The 17,652-nt window shown below is 43.2% G+C and overlaps 1 protein-coding gene across 1 annotated transcript; it reads right to left on the bottom strand.

Annotated features, from left to right (window-relative positions):
• Positions 1-252: 252 nt before the first annotated feature.
• LOC127601806 (hyaluronan and proteoglycan link protein 1-like) lies at positions 253-5,331 on the bottom strand. Its single transcript, XM_052067469.1, has 4 exons — positions 5,137-5,331; positions 2,380-2,721; positions 1,470-1,772; positions 253-1,233 (listed from the first exon to the last, which is right to left on the bottom strand). Exons 1-4 carry the CDS (start codon positions 5,225-5,227, stop codon positions 944-946), a joined length of 1,026 nt encoding a protein of 341 aa, XP_051923429.1. The 5' UTR covers positions 5,228-5,331; the 3' UTR covers positions 253-943.
• Positions 5,332-17,652: the final 12,321 nt, after the last annotated feature.

The following is a 17,652-nucleotide window of genomic DNA, read 5'->3' as shown; positions in this document are numbered from 1 at the left end:
CAGTAGCAAGCTAAACATGACCCCATTCCCATGCTTTGCAACAGACTGCCTTTCAGACAGACGACGGTTCCTTTTGTCTAACTTGAGGGGCTTCCCAGCCAGTCTTGTGCAAATTAAAATAAGCCAAAGAATAAATACGTGCGTTGGGGGTGAGCTTGCTTTTAAATCTTCTCAGGGAAGTGGACTCTAAATTGCCTGTTTAAGTTTTAAGACCTCCAAAAATGGATTTTTGGGAAGAAAAACTCCACAAAGTAAAATAACAGCTGTTTTATTTTTCATTATTGTTTTAAAAATAGTTTTGTAAGAAAATGCAGGCAAAATTGTAAAAAAAAAATTTTAAAAAAGGAATAAAGTAAAACAATATAAAATTGTTACTGAAGGTGATTTGATTGGTACTCTCTTATTCGGAACAAATCACAGTCTAAGTTGTTTACATTCATTTTTCCCTGTGAAATAAAAAGTGTGCAAACCGCACAATCTGCTTGAAATGAAACAAAATGTTTGGCAATGACGATGCAATGTAACATGTAAACTGCACAGCAAGCGTTGCAGCCAAGTTTTAGTAAATGTGCAAGGTGACATTTGATGAATATATTGGAAAGTTTTATGTTTTGTTTAAAAAACAAACAAACAAAGAAACACAAACAGATTCAATGTTTGCGCTATAATCATAGCAGCGCTAAACCTTGAGCTTTCCATAATTACTCAGTGGAGAAAAACAATCAACTCCTTGTCGCCATCAAATCTGTGATTTGGATACATTGCATATTGTATTCTACTATAGATATGATAATGTCCTCTAAAACGGTTCTGAAAGGTAACCACGGTTGCTTGTGTGTTCCAATGTTAATTTTAGTCATGATCCAAGGATTAGGTCATTTAGTTTTGCAAATTTTGGGTTGTGGTTGCGGCTCTTTGGTGGTGGTGGCTGCAGCCGGGCTCCTCAGGGATCAGGTCTGAAGCAGTAGACACCGAAGAGCTTTTGTTGCTTGTCAGGAAATCCAACAAAGCGCACCGCAGCTTCTGTGGGGCTGCAGTTCCTGCGGGGTCTGGAGATCGGGTAACGGACGCTGCCGTCGGCCAACCAGCCGGCGTCGCAACGATCGTAGCCTTCCAGCTTCCAAGCGGAGAACATGTGACCCACCTTGGCAATTTCTGCGCCGTCATCGAAGCAAGCCTGGACGGCCTCATCGAAGTTGAGCTTTTCAGGCTGGGTCAGCCAGTAGAAATGTCCTGCGTGAAGTAGACGGATCAGAACATTTGATCCGAAACAAAATTTCAGTCAACTAAATTGAAGTGAATATTGAAACTGTCATGCTACAAATTACAGAGACAGCTAGATGTCAACTAACAAGAGCATCTGTTGACAGTAAAGTTGCTCTCTGGACTACCTTGCTTGTAGTCTGTATCCAATTAATGTTTACTTGCCAGGTCAAAAAGTTAAAAAAAAACGTAGCCTGAATACTCACCATTCAATGGACTGGCAAAGCAGAACACATCAAAGCGGCTCATGTACTTGTCACGCCTGCCGTAATTTCTGAGGCCGGGTCGGTTGTTGGCACCACCACAGGGTTCTCTTGGCTTTGTGATGGGGTACTGCACGGTGCCATCGTCCAGCCAGCCGGCGTTGCACCAGTCCATGCCCGCCTTCCAGGATTCAAGCAGTTGGTCATAGGAGGCGACCACCGCGTCCTGATCCAAACAAGCCTGCAAAGCCTCGTGGAAGGAAAAGCTGTAGCGGCCAAGAGGTGGTGAGTAGGGGAACACCACACCTGTGGGAGAGGAGATATCCTTCAAACTATTGCGCGCAAATGTCCTCCATTTCTGTCAGTACAACATAGACTTGAGAAATACAGTTGTAACAACAAAGGGACTGCTTTTTCTCAAAGATAGTTGAGATCGGCTCCAGCTTCTGGGTGGAATTAAAATTACTGCCGTTACTTTGATGACTGCGTTTGGAGCGACGGTTTATACAAAAATGATTATCTAAGAGTGGGTTGGAGCTTCTCATTCATGGAGAAGAACATTGCGATGGTCGAAATTGTGAAAAGCTAAAGCATGTGCTCAGTTAAACTTGTTCTGCGGAGTATTTCTTTCAGATAAGATCGTATAAGAAAACCTTTATTAGTCTCATAATGGAGAAATTCCCAATTCACAGCAGCAAAGGTATGAAAGGAAGAAGTCGTGCCTGGTCATGTCGCCATTTAGCAGACGCAATTGTAATAATAATCCGAAGTGGTGTTTCTGTGAGGTACAGATTATTTCCAGTACACTTTTTTCCCTACCAGATTAAAAAAAGATATATCTGAACATGTTCAATAGAAACACAAGCGTATGACCCAAAAAACCCAAACATGATGGAGATCTAAATCAGTTTACCATTACGGACGCCACTTTGAACCTCCAAGCCAATCTCTTGTATGGTGTCTACCATGCCGTTGATGATCTCGCAACGGTATGTTCCGGCGTCATCCATGGAAACGTCCGTGATCACCAAGGAGGCGTCGTCGTTGTCGCGCTCCTCCAGGTAGACGCGATCCTCGAAGCTTCCGTATGTTTTCTTGTGGAAGCCAATGGAAAGCAGCACGTCCTCATTCATAGCCTCATCCTCCGCTACCTTGGTCCATTTGACTCGGATGGCGATGCTAAACAAGCTGCTGCTTCCTTGCGGGAGAATGCAGGGCAAAGTAACGTTGGCTCCAAGGTCGGCTATCACCTTAACTAGAAAGGAAGGAGCATGGGAATGGTTGAACGTTGTTAGAAAGGTTGAGTTTGTCCTCTAATGCTTCTGCCAAAGCTTGAGTTGAAACAGATATAAACAAAGATTCTAACACACACAACGCATCGTCAAAATAAATATCGTATTCCTTTACAACAAACAGCACACCCTCCAAATGGTAGCTCATTTATTTTGCTACATGGGTTCCCACAACCTCCGTAATCACCATTTTTTTGACCTCGCAGGGCTTGGATAAGTGCGCCTGAAGCAGCCTAACAGCAGTGCCCCGCTCTCGGCAATAATAGGCCCCAGATGGACAGATGTACACAACCCCTTGACCCCTGTCTCCACAGGTACAGCCCTTGAACCAGTCCGGTAATTGGAGTCAGGAACTGCTGTGAGCTGGTCTGAAACAGTGTGTCCTCGATTTATGAAGAGTGTTGAAGGAAATGACTGAGTTGGAACTTTGCTTGGACTACTGGATGTTTAGCATTAGCATATTTCCTTGGACTGGGCGAACTGGGAGCATCTGGCGCCACGAGGACAGGTTCAATGTCAGGTTTCCGCAGAGCTTGCTGATGATCTGATCATTTGAATCAGGTGTGTTGCAACAAGGAGACTTGGAAAACATGCAGGACAGAGGCCCTCTAGGACCGGCGTTTGACACCTATGATCTGCCCGCGTTTGTAACTTATTCTTTCAGCTAATGACTCCGCCTCAGAACTTTTTCGCTCCTATGGTGCTGGCCTGTTTGCGTCAATATGGCAGGATAATTAACAAGCCTAGCTGGCGCAAACAAAGCCCGTCGAAACCTCCTCACTAATTACAATACTGTTCATGCGCCCTGTAATGAATAATGAGCACAAATATAGAAAGCGGATACAGCACAGTGGCGCGGGGTGGGTGCGTACTTGACAGGATAAGCAAATCCCCGCACACTGACCTGTCACATCGGATTTACCTCACAATTCATGAGCAGATAAGTAAACGCAACCGTGCAGTACTGTCTGATATGGTACCCTAAACACGATTTGAGGCCTGGATTTGGATTGAGGCCATTTCCGAGGGAGCTCTTTCCCCAACGAGCAGCCACCCGCAGCTGGAATCACGCTTAACAGACTTCCAGGGAAAAGTGTTATTTGGCTGCCGTTCAGTATGTGATTCTGTACATTTGGCCGTTGCTCGTTGATCGTAACTCGGCTCCCGTCAGGATGCCCGTTTCTGTGTCAGAGTGCCAAAAATGCTTTGAGTGCGGGTGTGAGTCACTAAGTGGAAGGACAGGCGGCACCCTGTGAGCAGGTGGACAATGCACTGTTCATAAGTTTCATAAAACGCTACCTGTATTGTGCCGCACTGCAAAATTTAAAAGTCTGTTCTCTGTGAATGCTAGCAAACAGGCTCACGGGGGATAATAATTTGCACAGGTTGTGTGGTTTTAAACTTTGCTGTAAAATGAGCAAATGTACATTTGAATATTTCCTTTGAAAATCAGTAAGAAGTAAAAGACTATTGTCGTTTTCCTGGTGTGAAGCTTCGTCTCATCAAACAAGTGCTTTCTCATAGTGCAGCCCATCCCCCCCTCCTGCGTGCACACACTTCACTGGTTGTTGTGGGAACAATTCCAACATTTGAAAAAAAAAAAAGCTTCACCACTTCCCAGTGTTGTCCCTCCCACAGACAACTCTGAATAGCACAAAGTTGGCTGGCTATCCAGCCTGCGACATCTGAGTCAGCAATGAACATGCAGGCGATGCTGAAAACGCATTCAATCAACTCGCAACATCAATATAATACATATATTTTGCATGTGCGTGTGTGGGTGTGTGGTATTTGTCTCCCTCCTGCAGTACATAATATTTAACTCATTCAGTACCAGCCAATTCTGGACCAAGTCTGAAAAGACGTTTAAAAACGTCTTTGGGAGTGAATGAGTTAAGGATGTTTTTAAACATACAGGTACAAAATACACCTATATAATATTATTGCCTCTAACAAACAACCAATGGGATTCTAAATATTTGAGTCGACCAATAGATGGTCCAAATGCTTGCCTAAAGAACAAATGAATGATCCAACTAGCAAACCAAGTGACTGACCGACAAAAAACAAAGCTGTCTAATGAAGAACTTCCAGAAGACACACTGGCCCCTGTCAGACAGTCGCACAGAGCAACCTCACCATGTTCTGTCCGACTTTGTGAGCCTGGCCACAATGGCGATTTATTCCCGAGTCATTGCAAAACGTGGTGGTCTGCTGGCAGAAAGCCAACGAGCCAATGTCTCTGTGTGTTACTACCCCGGAAACCTCCGGTGACCCTCCTGCTGCGTGGAAGTATTTTGCTCATTACATGGCTCATTCCCTAATGATTTAAAATAACAAAGTCATCATTTTGAACAGGATAAAAATCAGAATCTTACCTGAATATGGTGTGGCAGAGCCTGTCGGCTGACTGTAAGCACTGCCAGCCAGGGTCAAGGAGAATATTGTGATGCACAGCAAACTTATCATTTTGTCTTTTTTTTTTACACAACAGGCCCTCTTAAGTTGTAATTTGAATTAAAATGATTAAAAAAATTTTTTTTCACAATTTTGTCTCTATTCTTTTTTTTCTTTCTTTTAAAAATTGCCGTAGCCTCTGTCTCTCGGTGCAGCAGATGCCTTTGATGCTACTGAAAAGTGCAGGCTCCTCAGAGGTCCATACAAGTGGCTTTTATTGGAGCCTTGTAGGCTCGAGACCACTCCCCTTACCATCAGCCCATCATCATGCGTGGCTGTATTGGGGCTCCTCTTTGGCACATTCTCTGGAACCCCCCCACTTCTCCATCTTGGCTGAATGGGAGACTCGGCTTGGCTTGTTCTCGACGGCCGGCACGTAGACAATGTATGCGGTCGTGTGGGCTTAATCGGATTCACGCAATAACAGCAGTGATTCAGGTTTATGGAGAAAAAGAAACAAATTAAACAATAAAATGGAGAGTGATTTAAGAGTAATTTAACCTTATAAGATCCTCGTGAGGGGAAGATAGCATTGGTCTCCAGATCAGTTATATGAAGCTTTTCAATCGCGTTTTTGATGGGCCTACTCTTCTTTTGTGTTCTCAAGTATTATTTTAAGTTGTATTTTGTGTAAAAATGTGAATTATTTGTCACATATATATATATATATATATATATATATATACATATATATATATATATATATATATATATATGCCTTATGATACTGGAATCATTTTTTTTTCCCTGATTGCACTCGTAACTCAAAACACTTGTATCTCAAGGCGCATTTCCTCATTTTCACAAATCTGCAGGGTGCAAAGATGGGGAATGACGGGGGAAAAATTTCACTGGGCAGCAAAACAGATTTCGCACTGCAGTACACCAGTCGCATGTGAAACAGAAAAATCTACAATTTGCAATCCCCACCCATCTTTTGGAAATGTCATCGGAGCACGAGAAACGACATCCATCTCAGACAGAAGGCCATCAACACCCCTGGACGCTGGATGTATATCGACAAGGAAAGGCAACATTTGAAAACTTGCTTTTGGAGGCTACAATTTTGAATAGAGTTGATGTTTAATGAGACGTGGCATCGTTTTGCGAGTGGCGCGGAGCAAAGGTTGCGTGGCTCCACTTCATGTTTTACCAGCCACTCAGTTTGTCTGTGAAAAATGGCAAATGCGGGAGTGGAGGAACACGGCGCAGATGCTGCTCTCAGCAAGAGCCCTGCGCCCCAAATGACCAAATAAGTCATTGCTTACAGCCCACTTGAGCTATCACAGCTGTGATACGCTAAACTGTTTTCGGTCGCCATCCCTGACTTCCCCGTCTGTCCGCTGAGATGACAGCGTGGCGGACTTCCATTGTATATTCTTACAGTTCCAACATGCTCCAGTCTTGGATTCCCTCATTGAACTCGGAAAGGACTTACAGTAAATCACTGATGTCATCCCCTTCCTCTTGTTACAGCTTTTTTCTTTTTCTTTTTGGATTCACAGCTCAGCAAAGTCCTCAGTTGCATCAGTTCTTGCGTGTTAGGTTATTGAAACGTTCCCCATTCATAAAGCCCGGCAGCAATCAATCACTGGAAGATGCGTGCCAGGCTACTAATTTCTAATCGGATGGCACTGTCAGGAAACACAGGCAGACCACCAGCTTGTCTGTCCCGATGAATTTGCCTTTTCAATCTCTTTTGCTGGCATATATGCCGAAAGCCAACAGAGCTGGGCACGTCAGGAAATTCTGCCCGTCCGTCATGTGTGGTCGATTTTTTCTGGCTTTGACTCTTTTTTTTTCCCAATAAATATGGCAAAGGCCATAAAAGCTTCACAAGGCTTCATCAGTCCATATTTATCAGTAAGTGATGGACAAATGAAAAACAAAAAACTGAACGCTCACTTCGGTGCTTAGTCAGTCAGTATTTTTTTAAGGTTTGCCGTTATTTGTCACTCGCCAGCAAAAGGGCTGACGGACTGATGGAATTCCAACTTTTGCAAGCAAATCAAGACTTTGGTCAGTAAAACAGCCCACTTAGCTTCAGTCATGAATTTTCTTACTGCCCTTAGTCTCCTCACGAATTTGAATTCGCGACGAAATAAAGGAGACACTCATTCTCCTCCATGATTTCGCATTTCTCGTGCCAGTGGATGTGGTCATTTTTTTCCTTGGTACGATTTTGAAGTGGAAAGGACTCACAAACAGCAGGGGCAGAGTTGAGTGTGGTGGAACAGCAATAGCAAAAGACACATCTGGAAATGTTTGTATTTTTAAACACCCAAAAACTAAAAAAAATATATATATACTGTATATTTTTTCCTGCAGTCGGGCCGTTTACAAGAAGAGCAGGGCGGAGAAAATGAAGATAACATACAGTGCAAACACGCAGTAGTATAAACACTAGCCAACTAAATAAATAAACAAATAAATACAATGCCATTGACATCAATTCAAAATGTAGGATATGATCTAGAACATTGAAAAAACCCCCAATGATGAACTTTTTCAGCATCGTCTCAGTTATTACTGAGAAATTGATCATGTGTGAAGAGGACGTGAAAGATATGACCACTCTCCCTCCTATTTATTTATTTATTTATTTATTTATTTATTTATTTGACTCGATGCACTTTTTTGCGAGAAAACTTTTTTTTAAGACATCGACGCTACAGGGGTTGCAAAAATTGCAAAGTTGGCAACGCGGTTCACCGATGATCATTGGAGAAGAAATCTATGACAATTATATGTTTCCGTTGGCTGCAACGGAGCACACAAGTCATCCAAGATGTATAGCTGAAAGTGATGAGGCATAAAGGAAACCACGACAATACAGAAAAAAATATGTACAAGGCTGACAAATCATTCAGCATTTTTTAAGAATAGACACATTTCTAGCTGCATAGACATTCACAGGCCAACAACGGTACGTGCAGTCCTGGCGAGTTTCTCTCATTGCGGTTCCCGTTCCCCAAAAGGGATATCAGATATTACATAACCGTTATCTTATTTAATCCCTGACGTGAAGACAGCTCTAACAATGAAGTGGAGATATTTCTGTGCATACATCAGGGCTGAGTGAAATTTGCCATTGTTTTTATTGGAAGCGCATCTACCTCCATCCATGTTGCCATTTCATCCAATAAATAATCAAATCATAAATCACTTCTCATATCATTTGAACCGATGCAGTGACATCTGACGCACACTGTTAGTTCGGGTGATTTTGGCATCCTCGGGGAATCTTTATTTTCCTGTGGCTAACTGCGATTCAAAAAAGAGCACCGCCCTCTGCCAGGGGTGTAAGGAAAAATAAAGATCATTAAATCTCATCGAAACGATAATAAGCCCAAAGCAACCCTTCAAATTAACGTTTGAGCTAAACACTAACAAATATTATGACACATGTAAAAATAAACACAGTTCAATAATCTTACAGATAACAAGGGAAGGTGATACTAAATTCATCCGAGCAGCGGCGTGTGTGACGCTCGGTAGTAGAAAACATGAAGACAAAAAAAACTATGTTCTAACTTGAAAAACTCATGCTAACTCATGAAAGAACCTTTATGACAAACAACTGGGAGCAAAAACAATGCATATTATTTGGAGAGTTGCTGATTGAAATACTGGTACATTCAGGACGTGTCGAATACATCCAAATAAGGAAAATATAGACTTGCCAATCTGGACGAAATAAAAGTGCAACTAATAAAACAGAGGCCGCAGTCCTACTTCCAGTATGGCCCCAACAAAACGAATACTTTGCATTTTGTGCCAGAGAAGCGCCTGCGCTTGAGGAGGGCGGCTCCGAGTACTGATGGCAATGCTTTAATGTGCGAGGATTTTATTCAAGCAATAATTAATACTTCAATAGAACTGTCATAAACAGTAAACACATGTTTGCGTGAGTCAAAGAGAAGCTAATAAAAACAACAACGCCTCTTTGTTTAAGCGACAGTGCTCCAAGCTGTGGGAGAAAACCTTTATCGATCGACCTTTACCAGCGTGTGTGTACGTTTAACAGGACAGAATGTACGCGACGGATTTGATGTATTGCGGATGTCTCGGGTTTGGAGCTCCACCCAAAGTGTCTTCCGTGGCTCCGCTGCACCGGAGCCAATTCTCATGGTCGTGAGTGCATTCACAGCTGGCTATCGGCTTCCCAGCTCTTTGCTGGCTTGTAAAGTTCCCGCTAACAACAAACAGATCTCTTGTTCCGGTTCCTCGGAGCACCGGGGAACAGGGACAACCATGTCCCGTAGGAGTCTGCTGACGCAAGTCTCACGGTGTGTTTCAAAGGGGAAGGTGGAAACAGCGCAAGGCTGACTTATGAAGCACTTGCCAAATTGATAACAGCCAGCGCGAGCGTGTGTTGTTCATTATTTTCATCTGCTTTGGGGATGAATCGAGGATAGCGCGTTGTTTGCCGCTAACAAGGCAGAGCACCTACGCCAGAGAGCATCAACTCAAGGGTGTGGTGTGGAATAAGACGGAAAATGTGCTGAGTGGATACGAACTGGAGCAGACCGGCGATGTCCTTCACACAGCTGGTCTGCATTTTGCTACGTGTTATGAGAACTGGGCGGACCAGAGTAAAGATTTTATTGTGGTCTTTCAAGATGACTCATTACGTGTTGGTGGCCCGATTGGGGTTTCACGGCACATTCTTGGTGGTTATGCTGCTTGAGCTGAATAACGGGCACGGTGGATGGAGTGGACGGTGGCACAAAAGAAGGGCCAAATATCCGTCACTTTTTTGATCCCACTTAACCCTGTTAGGATTGCAAGTGGAGCCGACCGCAGCTGACTTTGGGAGAGTGGCGGTGTACACTGAACCTATATGACTTGTTTGTCAGAAAAGTTTCGGTAGTCGCGTGACTAAAGATAATATTCCAACGCTAAACTATCAGCTTTACGTTCATTGCGAGTCACACGACAAAGCAGCATATATGTAAAGCTTGTCCCGGTTGCTTCTTTCAGTGCGTGAAAAGAGTTGAGAGTTTTGGTAGGACAGCTCCGGAGGGTTTTTATTGAAATGAATGACATCGAGATGACCAGAAGAATCCGGAGGTTGCGCCTTCTCGGCAGCACGCGCGTACCAGCACTGATTATGATTGGGAGGAATGTCGGCGCCATTTGACTGTCGGTGCTGGACAGCCTTGTGGGCTTTTTGGCGCCTGTGGCGGGCAACATTTTTCACAGCCCCTTTTTGTTCAGCGGAGATGGTGGCGCTGTTGGGCAGTCTTAGTTGGCGCGGCTGGATGGATGGCTTGCGGAGCGCGGATGCGTATTTGGAGCCGAGAGCTGCCGCTTGGAATCGATGCGGATTTGCATGGGCCAGGAGAAGTGAACCAATCTCTTTTTTCGTCAATGGATGCAACAGCTTCTCATTTACTTTCAAACTTAAAAGTGGACTGTCATGTTGTGCTATTTCACTTTATGTTAACTGTTTTGTAAAGTGCTTTTTTATAGCTGCAGCTGTTGTGAAGTCACTATATGAATCGGGATAGTTAAATTTTCTGAAACATTTATTTTGTGCATGAAATACTTCGTTTTCTTTTTCTACCTTCCATCCCCCCCAACCCCCACCCCTTCAATTTTGCTGCTATAGATTGCAAATTTTTCCATTGTGGGACAAAGAAAGGTTTTCTTATTTCTTATTTTTTAGAATGTATTATATTGTATTGTATAAATGTTACTTAAGGAAAAACCATTGCCATTTAATTGTAATCGATTGTTAAAAAACACACACACAGTGGACAGATTTATGAAAGGAATGGCACACGAACACAGACATTAAAAAAAATGGTGACTATTAAATTATGACTCAGAAAACCACGAGTAAATCTGAGTCGTGTCAAGACGGCAAGAAAAGGTCAAGAGTCAAAAATCATATTGATGTATTACGGGAGGGTTGATTCATTCGACCTGCACTGGAGGTGAGCTCATGAAGTGTGGGAAGTCGTAACAGTGAGTCATACGTGGATTTTACCATGGAATGTTCGCAGATCGTTATTCTCGCCACATACAGCTGCTTTTCTCGACACATCATAGATGTGTCAAGAAAATGTGTATGAGAAGTGTCCATGTCGACCTTCTTTCATCATATCGCAGTCAAAATGAAGAGTAGAATAGAGTCCCCATTGAGGCCTAATGACTGAAATCTGTGAAAAAGCTTTTGCCTCTTTTGCAAAAAAATTATGGAAAAGTCTGAAGGACATGTCGTTATCCCGTTTGAGCAACGCAAAAGGGAGCCACAATGGTAATATTCATGTTACTGGCTATCCAACAAATTCCCCCCCCCCCCCCCCCTCCAAAAATGAAAAAAACTTTCCTGTTGTAAGCTATGAATTATAAGACTGATTTCCAAATAAAATTGCGTTGATTTTATTCATTTTTTTATTGCTATAGAATCACCTGGTTTATGGTATACAGAAAGACAGAAAAATGAAATATCGAAGAACGTTTTGCAGAACGTTTTGGGTATGTTTCACGCGGATTTCATGAACAACTCAAATCCTTCACAATGTCAGTATTTGAGCACATGTGCTTTTTATTCAGGACTGCGTATTAAAAGTCAAGTTCAGCATTTGGACCAGAGAAGCATCCAAGAACACGGGTGGGGGTCATTCATTTTGACATTGTGAACAAAAGACACGTCGACCTGCTTGGTGAAATGTTTACAGTTTATTAGAAACAAACCCAAGAGAATTATCACAACCGATGAATGAAGCCTTGTTTCATGGGGTTACTGAGGACTGCCTCCACTTGAAAACAAACAAAGTGGGCTCCTAACTTGCGTTTGCTGATTGCAAACAGACGCTGTCCGAACATGAACTGCAGCACCATCGAAACTCTCAGATGTTTTAACTTTTCAATTATGACATTTTAGCAAATTATGAAACACAAAATCGTTCAACTTGTTTGAAACGACAGCATGCTTATGAAGTAAACAAACAAACAAAAAACAATCTATGCGTGCCTTGCGATTGGCTGGCAGGGTATCTCCTGCACACTGACCGAAGACAGCTGGGATAGGCTGCGGCACGCCCCGCGACCCTTGTGAGGCTTAAGCGGATTAGAAAAAGGATGGACAGCTGAACGGCAGCTGAAAATGGAAAATGAATCGTGTGTCCAACTCCCAAGGCAGTAGATTGGAAGAAATCTCGATAGCACCTATAAGAGGCTGAACGTGAGGAACGGGCAAGAAAATATTTCCACTCCTCAGATTGGATGGACAATTACTCACCGCATAGAATGAACAAAACAGGACATGTCATTTTTACACACTGCATATTATAAGGTTATTACATTGCATCCACTCACACAGCAGGATTTTGACTGACATATGAATGGAAATGAATCAATCGTTGAGCAAGATTAGAAAGTAGTTCTGTGAGCAGGCTTATTTATTTATTGATTTATTTTATTCCAGAGTGCGTTAATATACCAAAATACATATTGTGCATAAGAATACATAATGCCTCATGCTGATTATTTTATTGAATATTGTTAAACGAATCAGAATCAGAATCAGAATCAGAATCATCTTTATTGGCCAAGTATGTAGAACACACAAGGAATTTGTCTCCGGTATAACACACTGCACTAGTATCATCGTAAACAACAAAATCATTGAACCATTTTAGAGTATACCAGTAGTTTTGTAGTACCATTTTGTGGTGCAAGAAGAGTGACTATGTCTTGACTATGAAATACCGGTAATCAAAATATTACAAGCAGCTCTCGATATGACGTCATGTTTTTCTCGACTCCTCTGCAAATTACAACCAAAATAACCAAGATTGGAAAATCAATCCCTTTCAGGCGAGGTTATTTCAAAGTGATTAATATCTGACGACAGAATGATGGACCAAACGTGTCTCGAGTTGGGGCCACTATTTGACGAAACGTAGTTCTTTATGTCCTTATATATTTTATGTCCTTGAAAATGGGATTTATGTGCATGAAAACTGCATGCAAACTCAGTTCTTCCAGTGGAGCCAAAAAACTTCAAAGAGTCATCACACACACCCCCGAAAGCATCATGGGAATTCCAACTCGACAACTCTTTGAAAACAACAAAACAAAAAAACAAAAACAAAAGAAAAACCCCATAATAATGGGCGACCCTCCGTTTGGTGATCAGCGATTGGTTACGTCTGCGTCGCAGACAATGCTGACTTGAAGGCTTTTATGGATAAAGCAGGCTGCGATGCAAAGAACCGTGTTGCCCCCCCCATTCCACTGACTGGCACGCAGTCTCCGCTCACAGAGGATCCTTTGTGCGATGGGCGGCAGAGTGAAAGCGAGAGAAAATGAGGGTGGAATGGATTAGTCTGAACCTTTTCTTCTCTTCAATCGTACTGCGGGACCCATGTTTGGCAGGAAATAACTGAATGAAGTAATGGTTGTAAACCGGGGCTTATTCATCGGAGGGGGCTAGGGGGGTGATGAAGCTCATGTAATGACTCAGGAGGGAAATAAGGAAAATAAAAATACAAATTTTCTCATTATATATTTGTGGATGGAAAAAAATTCCATTCGTCGAGTCACCGCGTAACAAATTTCAAGTGACAAAAGTCATCAGTTGGATGAGGCAAATCGAACCATACGATTGTGCTCGGTCAAAACATAATTCATTCATTCATTCATCTTCCTAACCGCTTGATCCTCACTAGGGTCGCGGGGGGGTGCTGGAGCCTATCCCAGCTGTCTTCGGGCAGTAGGCGGGGGACACCCTGAATCGGTTGCCAGCCAATCGCAGGGCACACAGAAACGAACAACCATTCGCACTCACACTCACACCTAGGGACAATTTAGAGTGTTCAATCAGCCTGCCACGCATGTTTTTGGAATGTGGGAGGAAATCGGAGCACCCGGAGAAAACCCACGCAGGCCCAGGGAGAACATGCAAACTCCACACAGGGAGGCCGGAGCTGGAATCGAACCCGGTACCTCTGCACTGTGAAGCCCACGTGCTAACCACTGGACTACCGGGCCGCCCCAAAACATAATTTGGAGTGATAATTTTTGTTTTTACACTAAAAAAGTATTTTTAAAAATGTAACATCAACACGAACAGCTGAGGGTACCGAAGGTATTTTGAGGCCATCTCCCAGCCTTAATTCAATAATATGCTTATTTTTGGTGACTGTAGGGGTGTACAAGAGGCCTTTCTCATCTTTAGACTCTTAAGTGTAACAGCATCTAGTGAGCACGTTCTTAGATCCAGCTGCGGTGCAGGTCCACACGACTGCACTTTACAACCACAATAATAAACAATCTTGTTGAACGAGTAGCACTCGGACGGCGTCAAAAGTGACTCTTATTAGCTTTGGAAAGTGATCTTTCATACAGCTCTTGTACTTAGAAATAACAACATGATGGTGAAATGTCAATCACCGATCTTGCGTGTTCATGAATATCACATCTGTAGTTTATGAAAGAGTTTTCAAATATTGTATTCAAAGAGCGCTCCAATCACCGCCATGTCCACTTCCCAGACGAAATTATTCACACTGTGGATTGTTTTCTCTCTCATAAACACAAATGGAAATCGAGATGTCTGAAGGGGGGGGGGGGGGGGGTGACATTTGAAGACCACCCTACGATTCTAACACACCAGCAGGAAGTTCAAACCCAGATCCCAAACAAAGTGACGGTGTTGTGGTATGATACCCAGCTGTTGCCGTTTTTTTTTTGTTCCACTGGGGTTTACTCGTCAAGAAACACATTTGAATGCAGGTCTGGAGCACCAACCCTCCATCCATCCATTTTCCGATCTGCTTATCCTCACAAGGTTCGCGGGGACGTGCTGGAGCCCATCCCAGCTGTATTTGGCCAGTTGGCGGGGGATACCATGAACCGACTGCCGGCCAATCGGAAGGCACACACAGACGAACAACCGTCCGCGCTCACACGCACACCGAGGGACAATTTAGAGTATTCAATCAGCCTTCCATGCATGTTGTTGGAATGCGGGAACAAACTGGAGTACCCGGAGAAAACCCACGCAGGCGAACATGCAAATTCCACACAGGGAAGCTGGAATTGAATGGAGCACCAACCACCACAGAGAACAGTTGACTGTATTTTCATAACATCTCGTTTACAAATTTTTACATTGTATTTTCTTATTGTTTGTACAGTGTCCTTGGGTGGTATGAAAGGCGCTTTTAAAATGCATTATTACTCACAAGCCACATGTGGATACTTAACTTTGGATCGTTCTGATTATTGCTTCGGTTACATTTGGTTTTGTTTCCTCATGTTCCTAATTTTAATTTAATTTTATTTTTGTCTCCACCTGTTCAGGTCACGCGGGTCCCTTGTGTTAACCAATCAGCTTCCTCAAGCCTTTGTGTCTTGTCCAGGTGTTTCTCGTTGTCTCGTCACTTTGTTTGTATTTAGTTCTCCCGGTTCTGTCAGTCTGTAAGTCATCGTGCTCTTGTCATGTTATTTGTTTCTGTCATAGGCTGTTTGTTCGTTTGTTATTTTGACTTCATGGTGTTTTTCAAGACTTTGTTTATTTGAGGGTTATTTTTTTCCAGTGTATTCCTGCAAGCATTTAAGAATACCTTTATTAGCCTCGCCATGGAGAAATTCCAGATTGACAGCAGCAAAGTTATGAAAGGAAGAAGTAGAACAACAAAAAAATAGGAGCTGCTGGAAAGGCAGCCACTCTCGCGGCGCCATTTTGAAGTCAAAATAACAAAAAATAACACAAGACAACACATAGGACAGAGACAGTCGTGCAATCTTCACCACTTTTCTGCATACACTTTGTTGTCTGAAGCAGTTATAGATGAAAGAGGAGAGGATCAAAGTGTCCTTTCACCAGTGGATCAGAGACATCATGCTGAAAAATGTGCACACGTCTGCTACAAGCTAAGTTTTGAAAGCAAACACGAAGCTGTAGCGTCCATTGACGAAAAGAGATTAGTTCACTTCTCCTGTCCCACATAATCCGCTTCAAACTCCAAGCCGCGACTCCCAGCTCCAAATCCGCATCGGCACTCCGCGCCAACGCTCCTTTCTTCTCATCGTCGGCTCCTCAGGACCTCCATCCATCCAGCCGCAGACCGTTCAACAGCACCGATCTCTCCGCTGAACAAAGCGGGCTGTGAAAAATGCTGCCCATTACATGCGCAAGACACAAGCGCCCCGGGACTGTCCAGCAACGACAGTCAAATGGCGCCGACATTCCTCCAGTCAAAAACAGTGCTGGTACACCCATGCTGCCGAGAAGGCGCAACCACCAAGCACAGAGTCTCCTCCTTGATGAATGTCGTGGCCAAAAAATGCTGAAAAAGGTCCACATCAAGTCCACACGACGTAACAACAAACACAAAGTGACAAAAGAAACACAAGAACAACAAAAAAAGCAAGGCTCATGAGAGCACTTGCTGACGGCTGCCTACTCGGGCGCCATCTTGACTTCAAAGATGTTTTGGTGTTAATATATTTTGGTCCTCTATCGTTACGCAACAACATGACAAGGATACAGTTGAGCAGACAAATCTAAGACGGTTAATTTGAACAGCAGCAGCAGCCAAACATGCACTTTGGTGAGTGATGCGGGGGGGGAGGTTTATACGAGTCCACAGTGTAGTGTTATCCCCGCTCGAATATGATTCTTTCCGATCCAACCTTCTCAAGCCTTTCTCTCTCCCGGTCATCATAAAAGTCACGTCCTTTGCAAGTCACATAAATATCCTGAAACAAACCGTAAATGATAAAAAAATACACCAACCCCTTTGAAACATTGAATTATGCTTAAAAAGAAGGGGGTCTGGGCGGTGCATTCAGGGGTTATCATATACTTCAGCCTCCCTGATTAGGTCTATTCAGGGGTCCTGGAGGGGAGGGTGTGGCGGGAGGTTTCATCTCAGATTCAAGAGGAACGATGTGGTTTTCATCCTGGGTGTGTAACAAGGGAACGGCTTTACATCCTTAGGATCAATTTGTGGAGCTCAGAGTTCAAAGCAAATTTGGGGCATCAGCATTTCGCTGTTATGCTTCATGCAAATGCTGCCCCAATGTTTTTAATTGCAGGTTCGAAAAATGTCTTTGTTTCACCTGTGATTAAAATCTTTTCGAGCATTTTATCGATTTTCCAAAATCCTGTGCTATTCTTTCTTTTGTCGCAATTTTAGTCAACTACTTTTAATGTCTCTCCTTTGCCTTTCTATCGCCTCAATTTTTTGTATTTCTTAATTCAAATAAGAATATTTGTTATTTGACTGGAAGCTGAATGAGTCCAATTTTTTTTTTTTCTGCATGTGATGGTCAAATTGTCGTGGACAAAACAGGGATGGAAATGAACCGTTGATGAGTGGGTTCAATTTGTTGGCGTCAATCCCTTTCTTGCTCTGAGAAAAGTTGAGGCAACCGCTCTCCTGCAGCCAGCCTTCTGCCTTCACTGTAGGTCA

The sequence above is a fragment of the Hippocampus zosterae genome, chromosome 6, assembly GCF_025434085.1.
Source record: "Hippocampus zosterae strain Florida chromosome 6, ASM2543408v3, whole genome shotgun sequence".
NCBI classification, from domain to species: domain Eukaryota; kingdom Metazoa; phylum Chordata; class Actinopteri; order Syngnathiformes; family Syngnathidae; genus Hippocampus; species Hippocampus zosterae.
The sequence above is the reverse complement of the archived record's forward strand: the minus strand, read 5'-3'. Positions and strand labels throughout refer to the sequence as shown.